We start from the raw sequence: 15,095 nt of genomic DNA on the forward strand, positions 1-15,095 counted from the left end.
TTGTTTTATTTAAGGGTCAAATAAGAAAAAAAGAGTGGGCTTTTGACTGTAAGGAATACTTACTTGAAATCACTGCAACTAACCCATTCTATTTGACAACATGACTTGAAATGGCATTCTGGAAAAAGTTCTGATTGAGTAACTTCTGGCACATGTAATATAATTAGAAGTCTGTGTTGCAATCCTGTCTACTTCTGATATAATTAGAAGTCTGTGTTGCAATCCTGTCTACTTCTGGTGTTCAGTCTGTTAGTTTTACACTCTTCAATGATACTGACAACATCTCAGCCTCGGCCGTATTGATCATCATAACTGGTCTACTCTGGCCTCCAATCAGGAGGTCTGGAGACACACCATCTATAACGCTGCTGATGCTTTTGAGAAAGCACGCAGGATCACCCTTGAGGAGAAAAGACAATGCAGAAAGAATCGTGCCTTGCAGAATATACCATCTAAAGAGTCTTTCTGCTGTGCCTTTTGCAACCGGACGTGCCTGTCTCGTATTGGCCTTTTTAGCCACCAACGCGCTTGTAACAAACGTGGGTAGAGCCCTTCCCAAATCCTCGTTCGCAAAGCCCAGCCATGATGATGATGATGGTGATGAGTGACACTGAAAATGTGTCTATTAGGAATGTACTACACTGTTACTGAATTTAATTTTTATGTATATTCACTTAGTAAAAGGTGTTAGTGCATTATAAAAGAAAATTGTGGATTGTGGAGAAAAAAGAAAGTAAGGATTGTGAAAATATTCAACATAAATGTTCTGAAAAGCGATATTTATAGATACTAGAGTCAGAACAGACTGTGACAATTGTTAACAATTTGGCCCAACCCCTTACATAGCAAAGTATATAAAACCAGTGAAACAGATTGTCTTATGTACTATTCTGTTAGCATTCACACACTTAATTTGAAGTATGTTAATTGTTTTTTCAATCACTGAGGTTAACTCCCATTTTTAAAATTAAAAAGATAATGTTTGTAGGACGTGTTTTGGAGAACTCACATTATTTATTATATTTTTAAATAATTAATTTTTTTCTCACATAGCTCATCTTTTCTCATATATTCTTATCTATTTTATCGTAAAAATATATTTCAGTAGTTAAAAGAAACCTTTTTATTATGATTCCAAAAGCTATATTATTTGAAAATCAAGAAAAGCACATTAAAGTCTTTGCTTTTGACATTTTCAAATGAAGTCAAAGTAGTCACTTTTATAATTTCATCTTGATAATATTGCTTAGTTTCTTGTAATAAATTTGCAAACAGACTTTCATCTCTGTTGAGTAGTCGGACAATTGAATAAGTCCTGTTTTAATAATGGGAAGGAATATTTCCCAAATAAACAGGCAGTTTGAATTAGTTTGAAGAATGTCTTAGCACTTTGAAAATGTAATCCCATCAGCCTCCATCAGATGTTAAAGCCTGATCTGGTTGGTACTTGAATGAGGGGATATATTAAGGAAGATGTAAGATTCTGTATGAGAGGATTCAGTATCTGTATCCACTTGTTTTATATGAGCTTAGAAGTAATATTAAACGTTTAAGAAGATACTACTTTTCAAATTAATCACTAAAATAAAGTAGTTTGCTAAGGAATTAAGATAGTGGAGGGGGAGTAGGGAAATCCTTGTTTTGTTGCTGAAAAATTTTAGCCAATTAATCACTTCTAGAGGGTTGATAAACCACAGATAATTTATGTGTGATTTGGGGGCTTTGGTTTCAGGGACCAGGCTATATTTCAGGTAACACACTAATACTTTACCAACCTACTCACATTAGCAACAAATGAAAAGTTGGTTTGTAGTATCCTGTTCTTAATTGGTTGGACTGATGATCATAAAGGTCTTTCCTACCAAAATGATTCTGTGACTCTAGAATCATTCTGTACTTCTGCTGAATACAGGCTCCCTTTTGCGCCAAATAAGCTTTCGGTGAACTTGGGAATGTGCATATGATTGAATAGGCACGTGCAGTTATACCATGCTCAGGCAAGATGATACATTCACATTTTTACTTGACTTCCATGAAATAAAATCAGATCCTTACAAGATCCTGAATTATGCATGCCTATAAAACGTAAAATGTATGCTGCAACAGTTTGCGTTTTGTTGTGCATAATCTTCATTATGTTTTCAGGATGGAACATGAGGCTACCCAGCTAGAAAAGCAGCATGTGCACAGTGTATATGAAAATACAGCTGCCTACTTTAGTGATCTGCAGAGCAAAGCATGGCCTCGTGTTCGGAACTTCCTACTGGAACAAAAGCCTGGCAGTCTTGTTGTTGATATTGGTAAGCCATTCTTTCAGATGGCATGAAAGATTGTTTATAAGCTTTATTTGTTTATATGTTAATCATATGTACCTTCAGATCAACTGCTTTTAAAACTTGTTGAGATTTGGTTTTAAATTGTTTTTAAACCCCTACTAGATGCCGTATACCACTTGTTTTATTTTTTTGGCAGTGTATCAGGTAGACAGTTAATAATTTTTGCCCTTATTTTTGTTGAGCTAAACCTTAATCTATCAGTTTCCCCATAGGCTTAATGATCTGTCATTCCCCTGGAGCCCTTTAAAAAAAATTGTGTTAATAGCTAATTATTTCATATTTCAGTTTCTTAAGATCTCTTGGTCTATGTACTGCTGGTCTGCAATTTATTGCTTTTCATTTGTTCTAAAGCTCCTTCTATCAAGGCTTTATATTAAGAGAAATCTTCTGGTGTGATTTCGACTAAAAATATTAAAAAAAGTTATGATCATAGAATCTCCCTATGATCCTAAATACAGACACCAAAACCTTGTTTTCCTTCTATGGTACTGTCTTCCCTACATGTTTGATTTATACCTTGATTTTCTGTTTCTCCTAGAGACTTTTTAGGGGTTTCCAGGTGCTGGAGTGTTTCCTTTCCATGCGTTATGACTTCGGTCCTATACAGCACATCATTGCAAAACAGATGCTCTTTTGCTCCGTTGTATTTTCCTCACTGTTAAACTAATAAAATGCTTTTACACAGCAAGGTTTAACAAATGTACTCAATAAAATATGGGTGTCTTATTTGCATAAGCTTTAGGCCATAATCAATAGGTAATATGTAGTTCTCCTGCTACTGTCTGCACCATTTTCACTAATAATCTCAGGAAATATCCTTGTGGCATGCACTCATTCAACAGTCAGCTTAAACTGATATTTCTCAGCCAAAATTGTTGTCATCTCAATAGAAGTCATTTGAAGCTTAGCTGAAGTTCTTTGAGGCTTTATCAGCAGGTATCGTGGTGATTGCTGAAAGCATAAGGTCACCCTGTTAACAGTCTCATCTGGAGAGAAGGTAGATGCTTATAGTTGCCAGTAAGAATATGCCCATTAAGGCACACAAGGTATCTCCTTTTTTGAGGTTTATTAACATCTACAGGAATCTGACTATTGTGTTTATTTTTAGTATGTATTCAGGGAGGAGTGGCACTAAAGAGGCACTAGTGCCTAGTGGCACTAAAATTTTCAAAATGAGATGTTAAATGATAATTTCCTTTTCAGTTTAATACCACCTTTTATTAAAATATCATTTTGTCTAATTGCCTTATTATTTTTCATTCAGCAAAATAAATGACAATAGCTTGGCCATTGTTACCTTCATGAAGGAATTCACCCTCCTGATGATTCATTCAAAAGTGAATCTCTGGCAAATGCAGATTTTTAGAATACTGGGATTATTAAGACTATTTAGCTTCATTCCAGGGAGGACTCTCCACTTCTGAAAACTCCCCGTGATTAAAAAGCACTTTACCAAAAGCCATGTATTAAGCAACTAAATCTTCTAAATTAATGTATGGTCGAATAAATATGTTCCTGTGCAAACATGGTAATGAATAATACTTTATACAAATTTTTAAAACTAACTTAGTTTTCTAACTAACGTGCCAGACTTCATGTTTTATTGCATATATTTCTTGAACTTCATTAGCAATATTAATGTTTTCCATTTATCTCAAATGTTACTTCAAAAAATAGCACTTGTTTTTAGCTTAGAAATATGCTCTTTTTCACCACTGAAGTGTTGTTCTGTTCCACAACAATTCCTGTGCTGTCTCTCTAGATAATGGTGCACATTAACATCACTGAGAGCAGCAGTGCTGCAAGAAACAGTGTTGTTTCTAAAGATAACTCCAGACCTTTAAATTGAATTTCCAATACTGAGATGATTCTCTTTGCCAAGCTGCTACCCCGTTGCTTGGCTGTCAACTTTCAGAAATTATTCTTCACTACTGATCTAGAACTGCAGTGAATGATTCCTAATACAATTTTGAAAAGTGCCTGTTATGCATATGGCACTGAGAAACACTCTGCAGGATTTCCATTTAGTACAGCACAGTCCTTGAGAAGACAGACTTTTAGGTGGAAGACATTCTAGAACAGTTCATTACATTTGCATGTGTTATAATGCATTGACACAAAGACAGAAAGGGGATGTGCCTGCAACATGGCAGGAATTTTTATGATTTATGGTTATTTTTCAAGTCTACATCTGAAGTTAAAATTTTCCTTTCTGACTTGTGTCAGTGGCATCTGTGGTTTAGGACTTCTTGGAGAGAAATGAGATGCACTGGAGAGGTACTTTGTGAGGTTTAGCAAAGAGTAGGGAAGGACTTGGAAAAGAGATCTATTACAGGTCGCTAAGAAAAAGAAACACACTGGCTTCAGGAGATCCCCTGAACAGAAAGTAACTGGAAGCTGGAAGGGTATTGAGGAAAAGGGCCATAATGCTTACCTTTTTCTTACCCTCTCCTGGACGTCCATTTATGCTCGTTGTTGGAAGCAGGATATGAGGCTATATAAAGACTCAGTGTGAAGCAGCATGGTTGTTTTTTTCCTGTAAGATGTGCAATAGTGGCCACAGAGGCCACAGAGGACTACTGCCTCCTCCTCCCACCTGAACTTATCCTTAATTCCCCACAGAAATACAAGTAGCCTGCTATTATACAGGGCGCTATGTAATGAGTATTTTTGTTGGTGATGTTGGTACTGTTACAATCCTAATGGTGTGAACATATAATTTCAAACAGTCCAGATGAACTCTGCAGCAGTTAGGCTAGTAGGCACAAGCCCTCATTTTATTTTCTAGGAAACCTTAGGATTAGGAAAGCCCTCACATTATTTTCCCTGCTTTGGGAGGAATAGCGAATGTTTGGAATATAGCACTTCTGATCTAGTATTCTTTTCTTTAGGTTGTGGGACTGGAAAGTATCTCAGTGTCAACAGTCAAGTGTATAATCTCGGCTGTGATTACTGTGAAGCATTGGTAGAGATTGCAAGGAAGAAAGATGATGAAGTTCTGGTGTGTGACAACCTTAACCTTCCCTTTAGGGACCAGTGCTTCAATGCAGTCATTTCCATTGGAGGTAAGACAACATACATGCATTCTGGCCCACAGCAAATGAGAAATTCTGGGGGTTCTTCTCTTTCCATGTGGCTTAATTTCAGTTAATTGTTTTGAAACAGTTCTTTTAGAATCACAGCAAATATAACTGAAATGAATGTAGTAAACATGAAAAAAAAAAATCCATTGCATAGAGGCGCTGTTGGCCGAAGAAGTACGTGGATCATTTGTTTGTTTATATGTGGTCTTGTTCACCCTGTGGAGAAAAGATTTCCTTCCAGCATGCATTTTAAACAAGTGAAAACTAATATAAACATGGCTGCTTGCAGTTTAAACAGATTAGGTGGTCAAGATAAACTCTTGGTTCCTCCATAGATTTTGTTTTAATCAGCAAATGCATTGAAATAAAAGCTTTCTCTGTAGCAGAACTTGAAACTCATGTTAACTATTATGTGTTATGAATTCTGATTTCTCTTATTCATGAAATAAGAACTTAGAGCCATACAAGCACTGTTGTCTTAAATAAGTGAAGCATCTCAGCATCTTAACTCGTCTGACCTCTCTTTTTGAAAATATTGCTCACAATTTGAGACGTATAAATTGCGAAGTGTAGAGGAAAAATGGATTACCCAATTACAGACTAGGTTTTTAGCTCTACTCTTGTTTGAACTTCTTTTAGGGTTTTTCAATGTATCAGCAAAAATATAAAGTATGATTATTATTGATAGCAATCAACAAACAATTTGAAATGTGATAGAAATGTATTTTAAAATTTATTTTTCACATATGCAGGTGGACAGGAACAGTTACTAATATGCAAGCAGTAGTGATATTACTTTGCTTTCATGTTGGCTAGTTAACCAGTGAGCCCTACCCACATTTTAGGTCTTGTAGCATATTTTCAGGGCTATCAGATCAGCTGACTTTGAAGGATAGCATACCTATCTGGTGTTTATATCAATTATAAGCCTGACAAGTTTAAAAGTTCACATGCTATTTCAGTGTATTTAACAATAATGGATTTTAACCCCTCTTGAACAGAGACATGGTATGCCTGTGTCCATCTAATTCTAAATAAAATGGTTTTCATCCCATTAGAGAGAAAAACAAGTATTTATGTATGTAGTCAAGTACACTTGTTGGCTTTGCTGGTATAGTAATGTTTATAGGATTTCTTTTTCTGCAGAACCATCAAAATGATTCTATAATTTTAACCAGGAAGAATATTTAAACCATTAAATTAATTTCTCAGATAGATTTTGCACAGATTCTGTTGGTTGATTGACACTTTTTTCTGGTAAACTAAGCTTGTGTGTTTATGCTGTCTCTGTCAATTTTGATAAAATTTTGCAGGAGGATCTGTAGTGACATATGGCCTAACTTCGGCATGAGAGAACAGATCAGTTTCTTTCTCCCCACACTGTGCAAGCAATTGAATTTTTTAAACTTTTTTTTTCAAAATTCGAGAAAAAAATGACCAGAGTGAGGAGTACCTGGAAACAAACACTGACCGCGGGCAACCCTTCTCAGAGTTGGCTGTTTTGTGTTCTCAGCAGCTTGTGAGAGCCTAGTTAATATCAATTGCCAAGAATGCTTTTCTTGGCTTGTGGTAATAAAGCTATATTTTTTTCCCCTTGGTAATTTAATGAGTTTTGAATAAAGACAAGGCTACTTGGACTCACTGTTCATAACTGCAATGTTGAAATAACACTATTTCCACTAGTAGAATTGGGTACTGTCAAGCGGCACATATAAAGATAATCTAAATTTTCTGAATGTATGGAGATGTCTTCAGCTAAGAACATATACTATTATTATATGCTGTTACATGGGTATGTTGAGTGTTTTGCACATAGAAGTGGCTGGCACCAACTCTACTTGAAACAAATTATGAAATCAGACCTCTTTACATCATTGATTGAATCAAATCTAGTATTGATGACATACAGAACAGCATGATCAATGTGTCCAAGCGCAGTACAAATTAATGCTTCTGAGAGTTTAGAGAGAAAGTAGTTGTCTTTAGAGAGAAAATAGTTGTCTCAGCTATTCTCTGACTGTTAAAAATGGCTCCTTCCTATTCCAGGTGAATAGGAAGATAGAAATAATGTAGAAATCTTGAAATACACCTTCATTTCACATTAGAGTGAAATCTGAAAATGTGGAAATTATCCTGGAAAGAAAATCCAAATAAAGTGATCAATAGTTTTATTTTGAATTTGACTTTTTATTTTTAATAGCATAACATAATGTAAAAAAATCATTATGCTGAGACATGCAATGTATAGACATTCTTTTTTACAAAAATGAAATCTAATTTTATAAAATTAAAACAATGGAAATATTTGTCTAAATTTTCTCACTAGCTCTTTGAAAGTGTGCTGATATAAAAGTACAAAGTATCTTTTTACTGATACTACATTTTGCTGTATACACCATCTATAACGCTGCTGATGCCTTTGAGAAAGCACGCAGGATCATCCTTGAGGAGAAAAGACAACGCAGAAAGAATCGTGCCTTGCAGAATTTACCACCTAAGGAGTCTTTCTGCTGTGCCTTTTGCAACTGGTCATGCCTGTCTCGTATTGGCCTTTTTAGCCACCAGCGCGCTTGTGACAAACATGGGTAGAGACCTTTCCCAAATCTTCGTTCGTGAAGCCCAGCCATGATGACATTTTGCTGTATTTATTACATGGTGAAAAGATTTTCTATTTTCAAGGTAAGAAAGGTAAGTAAGGTAAGTCTGAAAAGTGCGCCAGAAACTGAAGTCAAACTTGATACTACCTAACTCACCTAAAGGCCAGGCATTTAAGTGAAAGTAGTGTTATGACCTTTTTTAGATGCAGAGAAACACAAACCTCCACCTTATGTGCCTGAGTTTTCTTGAATCCCTATTTTGGGATGACTTTAATTTCCTTCTTTGGGATTTTCCTATTTTTTTCCATTGAACATAATCGTAAAAGAGAGCATTCTGTGGTAAACTTGCGTTGTGGTACCAATAAATTCAGCTCTGTTGCTGACTTGCAGCAAGTGATATGTGGAATGAGGAGCTAAAATGATTAAACATGTAGAACAGGTTGAAGACAAAAATGTCCTGTCCTTACTGATATTCAATAAATTTCTTTTTTTTCACAGTGATACATCATTTCTCAACTAAACAAAGAAGAATCAAAGCAATAAAGGAAATGGCAAGGGTATTGATACCTGGAGGCCAGATAATGATTTATGTTTGGGCTATGGAACAAAAGAATCGTCACTTTGAGAAACAAGATGTATTTGTTCCATGGAACAAGGCCTTGTGCTCACGCCATTTTTCAGAATCAAATCAATCTGGAGATAAGGGTGAGTTTGTGCATACTGCAAAAGGCCAAGACATACACCCTGCACAGCTCATCATCTCTGAGTGCGGCTACCAAACCAATTTGCAGCCAGAAACTGATTCAAAACATTCCCACAATATGGGCCATTGCTTACCCAGAGCCTGCTGCATGAAAATTTCTGAAGAAGAAAACAGGTTTTACAGTGCTCTAGGAAGATCTTTCCGCTCATGGTTTTTCTCCAGATCCCTTGATGAATCAGCCCTGAGAAGGCAAAGTGATAAAATGAGGCACCTGAAACAGGAAGGAGTATGGGCAAACAGTACTGACCTGAGACATGAAGGGGTATGGGCAAACAGCACTGTACCCATTCAGCATTCGCGACACTGCAGTTTGGATTTAGGTCACCACAGGGCACTGTTAAAAGAACAAAGTTTAGATGATGATGATGTGTTCGTGGAAAGCCTGTCTCTCAAAAAACCACAGTGGTCACCAGCCACAGATGCACTGAAGGATTTAAGTTTAAATGGAGGACACCAAAATGTAGCTCAGAGCAAGGATGACAAAGCTTCATTTAAAAATGGCCCAGTGGAAGACAGGGACTGCAGCTGTGGTTGTAATAAAGATGGTGCTGGTAAGTCTGATGCCAACAAGCTTTTCAAAAGAACTTCAACAACTGACTCCACTGACTCAGCTTTGGATTCAGCAGTGTCTGTTGGGGACCAAACTGATGCCATGTTGGATACAAAGGCCTTCATGCGTTATTACCACGTTTTTCGGGAAGGGGAGCTGTGTTCTCTGGTAGAAGAGAACGTGCCTGAGCTTCAGATACTTTCTTCCTGTTATGACCATGGAAACTGGTGCATTATTGCAGAAAGAAGAGGAACATAACTGTAAAGAGATCAAAGCAGAATCCAGTGACTGAGGATTTTAAGCTGCTCCTTGTTTTACTGTGATTGTGCAGTGTGACATGGAATTTGAATCTTGTAGCTGTGTGCCATTTATTTGTGATTTGTTATTTCTCTGACTATTTAATTAGTTAATGCAAGGTCTATATATAGGAATATAAGTGGTAAAAAATATTTATGTTTTGTTAAACTTTTATGAAATTAAAACTGGAGAGTTTTATATTGCTTTTAGCAAATAATTGTGTTTTAAAATATACTTTTCTATTGAGAAATAAAACCTTTTTGTAAGACAAGGATCAGGGCATCTTTTATGAGAAATATCCTCTCAGTAGAAAGTTTAGTCTTTGTTCTTCAAATCTGAAAGTGTATTACATTGCTCTCTGTTCTTCAAGTCCTGTAAATGAGACATAGACACTATGTCTAAAATTGTACTTGACTATATACTGGTAGAGTGCATTCTGCAGAACTGGGAGCAAGCATGGTTGGGAGTAGAGTTGATAATAGGCAAAAACTATGTACCAAACAAGCTCTGCATATTCTCTCATTTGAGGTTTGTATTTCAGAGCAAATGACAGAACAGATTTTGAACAGTATTTTGGACTTTTATTTTAAAAATTATTTAATTTGTTTCTCAGGTTAAGTTTTATATGTTAGCTCTCACAAATACTTAATTTCCTTTGCTGTAGTTTTTCATTAGTTATGTGTATATAGAAGTCATCAGAGGGATTTGTGAGAGTATCAGTATTATGTAAAAGTTATAAAATATCAAATATTTGAGATATATATATCTTTTTGATAAGCTTGGGAAGCTAAGATAAAAGTAATAAAATCCAGTATATATCTGGTTAGCTGTCATATTACTTTTCTTATTCACTGACATGAGAATATATATTAAATTGTGTGTTAAATAATGTAGATTAGAAGAGGATAAGCCCAGTTTGTACGTAAAATACAAATTCCTGTCTTTGCATTTTAAATTAATCTTTTGAGACCTAAATGATAACAGATTGCTTACACTACTTTCCCATTCCCTGTAAGATAAATTTTACTGAGCATGGTTCCCCATCGTTATCAATCTGTACTAGGTTGCAGCAATTACACTCATATTGTTCTTTACACTCAAATAATTTCATCCCTCTCAGTGGGATGTGAAGTTATACGTGCTGTGGATAAAAAACACCTGGCTTCAGAAGATAAGTAGTGAAATTGCCAAAAGAAGCAGGCTAGAGTAGGCTAACTGCCTTGTTAGCACAGAGTCACTCCATTTCTAGGCTTTATTTGTAGTCAGTGGTTGCAATGAAGGGCACATCTTCAGCTGGCGTGATTTCATGACCTTTAATGGAGTTGCACAGATTCACCACCTCCCCCCAAAAAACCCCCCCGAACAACGCAAAACCAACCCCTTTTTGTTACAGCAAAACAGACCTACATAATTAAGATGTCTGCCCTATTATTTAGCAAATAGGTTTGAATACAAGGCAACAGGAGTGAAATGCCAAACTCTTCCAATCTGTGCTGCATAAGTAGATGGATTTGGGATTGTTCAGTAGGAAGCCCTGATGGTGCTGAGTATTTTTTGATGCAGCTGCCCAACAGTAAATTGCCACATGGTAATGTATTATAAATTTGTTTACTGGAGCAATGTCCATAGAGCAGTCATTTTTGTCTCCCTTATACCTTGGGATCCTCATACTTTATTCTTTCTGGATCTGCACCACTTGCAGTCCCCATGGGCCTTTGAAAATAAATGTATGGCCAAAAAAGCATACATCTGAGACTTCTAAAATATTATGCCACTCTAAATATTACTTTCAATACAGCCTGGGGCTATTGCTCTCAGGTGGTGTGTATAATCTATACTTCAGAAAACTGGTAATATTCCCTGCATCACTGGGTCTAGCTGCTCCTGTCTGAGGGGGGAGCACCTGATGCATTCTCAGGCTCCAGTTTTAGAAGCTTTGTGCCAAAGTACCCATGCTGGCATATTGCAGAGCCCATGTGGATTGTGCTTAGCTCCACACCTCATTTGACACGTGCTTGTGTCAGACAAGTGATGGCTGTCTCTTTTGTTGGGAATTTCTGGGGAAGTTTGAGGATTTTAGAAGAGAAGTCTGTTGCTTTCAGATAAGATATGACAGTGGATATTCAGTGCTCCTGAAATTTGGGCTGTATTTAAGAAAGAGGAAGATTATTATCATCCTGTATCCAATTCTGAAACTTTATCCCTAAACTCCAGCATGCAGAAACTCTATCTCACATATATAAAAATATTTATTAAATATTATTAATCTAAACTGTCAGCTGGGTTCAGTTAATTATGAGAAAGAACATCATGATTCTATTATCTGCACTTCTGCAGTCTGACTGGCGTATTTGGTATGTAGTCAAGCAGGCTGATGAAATTTGGAGAAACTGAGAAAGGAAAGGTGTGCATTCTCTTTACAATATTGACTTGCTACCCTTGCAAGAGACCGAATCAGGATCAGTGTCAGGATCCAGTGAAAACTTGTTGCTGTTTGACAGCTGTTTGAATAACAGCTGTCACCTCAAAGCTACTGAGGTACTTTAAAACACTTTTGTGTTTGTAAACTTTCCATGCATTGTTTGGTTTGAGGTTCTTGCTTGGGGATGCTTTTTACAATGACTGTATTGGATTTTCTCTTGTTCTGAGCTAATGCCATTATGCTGTATTTCATACAAGTTTGGATTGTATTCTTATAAATTCCTGGGAGAGGAAGAGGGGAGGTTTGGTAAACTACCTTTTTTTTTTTTTTCTCCTCCCAAATATTCAATTTTCCTCTGAGGATGTATAGGCACCATGTAACATAATTTTTGTAGACTGGAGATCAGTCAGCGGAGGTCATGAGTGTGAGGTCTGCACAGCAAACCTTTATTCCTGTATGCAGTTTCCCATCTATTTGTGGTGGCTACCTAGATCTGTAACAGCTCTATCATCTCATAAGAAAACAGATCACTTCACTAAAAGCATGGCAAAGGTCTCTCTTGACTGGTTTCTCTTTTGATGAGGCCCACCTTAGGCAAATGTACTTTCCCGAAGAATCCACATGATCCCAGACTTTAATAGCTTACAGACATAGTTAATGTGCTCAGAGAAGTGTGCATACCTTTGGGAAGTCTGTAGTAAATTAATGAATAAGTAAATAAAACCCAGTTGACCTCAAATGCTAAAACTTTCAGCAATGTCCAGAGTGAAAGACCTGACTGTTGTAAGGCAAAAGGCAAATATGTTCTCACATTGCTTGTCTGACAAGTGGGAAATAATTTCATCTCAGTTCTGCTGATAACAAACCTGCTTCTGACTTTAGTGGGCTAGGATTGCTCCTGAGCTGGTTATCTAGCTCTAAGTGGAACATGGAGAAATTTTGATTACATGAGAAAAGATGCCTTTTTGTTTTACAAATTAATTCAGGTGGAACTTCCAGAGTGTCAGTGTCTGCCCGTTGCCTTTTGTCCTATTGCTTGGCACCACGATTGCAATAAAAAAATACACAATTGAACAGACTTATTTTTGCAGAACTAATACAATTGCAAACTTTGGTGAATTACATTTTGTCTTTTTTATTACATGAAAATATTTCTATTAGAAGTGAACAAGTGTAAATTTTTTGGTGCTACCAGTGACGACTATATGTTTTTCGAAACTTATCGTGTAGGAATTTTAAAATCACAGGTGAGAAATAAAAGCTATAAACGTTCTAGCAGATTTTTTCTGGTACTTACTTGTATACAAGTTACAGTTTAAAATGCTGAGTGAAGAGTTGTGTATGTTCCACCAGCAGAATATTGTTAGTGAACTGCCTGGGTAGGTTCTGAATAGAAATAATCGCTCTGCTCCTGTGTCCTCTCTGCCACATTATATCTCCATCAGACTGCATTCATATCACTGTTGGTCTGTATTAGTATTGGCATTGTGTTGAATGTATTGGTCTACCCACTTTCTTGCTCAGCACTTCTACAGGATTTGGCACTACTTTAGTACTCCAGAAAAATGAAGTGTGTCAATGTTAAATATATACTACTACACTTCTTTGTTAGTTCAGCATTTCTTAGTCTTAGTAATTAGAGTTAGCATTTCTTAGTATATGAATTCTGGCAGCTACCCGTTATTTTATCTTCCAGTTTGCTGGTCCAAACCATGCTTAGGTACTGCTCTGTAATCAGTTCCATGTCCTTACATGGAACCTGTTCTTTAGTATTCAACAGAAAATAAATCCTACTTGGTTAAAATATCATTTCCTACCAAATTTCTGTGTCTTCAGATTAGCTAATAAATATATTAGCCACCAGGAAATCTGTATCTTGGAAAGTTCTTAGTGAATGCTAAATTTGAGAAGACTCTGTTAGTGCTGTTTGCTCAGTAAGTTAGACCAAGTGGACACAATGCAAAACAGGTAAGGATAATGATGTGCTGTGAAGCCGGGGAGTCTGGCTTTAGAGAACCATAGTTAACCTAACCATAAATGTGATCATTTCATTTAGGTAAATAAAGGTGGTGAAATGTGGTTTTTAGCTATGTCAATACTGTATGTCCTGCTGATGATAGAAAATCAGGATGGTTGTCAGAATTAATTGCTACAGAGCTACATTTCCTGTTCCTTCTGATCCATTTACAGTCATCCAGGACTAAGCTTTATGATGTAAGATAACACTGAAGTATTTCTGTGGGATTGCCAATGTTCTTTTTGCACCAGTTTTAATCAGAAAAGAAAAAGAAAGTAATTAGAATTATTCAATTGCCTGGTCAGGTTATAGCTATACTGTTTTACAGTTGCAGTGATTGTTATGTTTGTACAATTCCAGTGTCACTTGTTGTACTGATATGTTTATTATAGTAATGACTAAGAACCTGATAGTAATTAAGCACTTTCCAGATGAATATTAATACATGTCCAGTAGTACAGAATATGTAACCTAATACTATTTAGGTTATGGGAAAATAGTATGAGCACAGGGTGGACAATAGGGGGATAACAAATATAATTTCAGGGGGATATGGAATGGTCTTTGTGAAGAGGGAATAAATTAAATCTGGTAATGTTGAGAAAGGCTAGGGAAAAAGAGCAAAGAGAGGTAGTATACAGAGAAATGAAGGGAAATGGCAAAGATGGGAGCAATCACAGCAGAGGAAGCACAATCAGCACTGCAGGATATTCTTGGCACATGCAGAGGTTCCTGTTTTGACTGCTTTAACTTTCTGGACGGTCTAGTTGGTATCTCCCTGCTCTCTTACTTAAAGAGCATGTGCAGAAGGAGGAATACATCTTTTTCCCACCACTTGGAGCTCAGTACTGTTTCCTGTACACTTCCAAGGACAGGCATATGCAGAGGAAGATTGGTTAGTGATAACAATTTTTCCTTCTTTTTTATCCCCATCACTTCATTGCAGCATTTTCTGTTTTGGTTCCTTTCATCCTTGATGAGTGTTTCAGTTCGCTCTGGTTTTTTTGATCGTGCTTGACTGTGCCCAAAA

The 15,095-nt window shown here is 36.6% G+C and overlaps 1 protein-coding gene across 7 annotated transcripts in view; it reads left to right on the plus strand.

The window, feature by feature from the left end:
- Positions 1–13,854, plus strand: part of TRMT9B (tRNA methyltransferase 9B (putative)) — a 119,909-nt gene extending 106,055 nt beyond the window's left edge. For all 7 annotated transcript variants that reach the window (XM_032686970.1, XM_032686969.1, XM_032686972.1 and 4 more), the window contains 3 exons: positions 2,146–2,300; positions 5,228–5,401; positions 8,515–13,854. In XM_032686970.1, coding sequence (XP_032542861.1) covers positions 2,147–2,300; positions 5,228–5,401; positions 8,515–9,587 — 1,401 coding nt within the window. In that variant the 5' untranslated portion in view covers position 2,146 and the 3' untranslated portion in view covers positions 9,588–13,854. The remainder of the gene's footprint in view (positions 1–2,145; positions 2,301–5,227; positions 5,402–8,514) is intronic.
- The last annotated feature ends 1,241 nt before the right edge of the window (positions 13,855–15,095 follow it).

This window comes from Chiroxiphia lanceolata, chromosome 4, assembly GCF_009829145.1.
Source record: "Chiroxiphia lanceolata isolate bChiLan1 chromosome 4, bChiLan1.pri, whole genome shotgun sequence".
Lineage (NCBI taxonomy): Eukaryota > Metazoa > Chordata > Aves > Passeriformes > Pipridae > Chiroxiphia > Chiroxiphia lanceolata.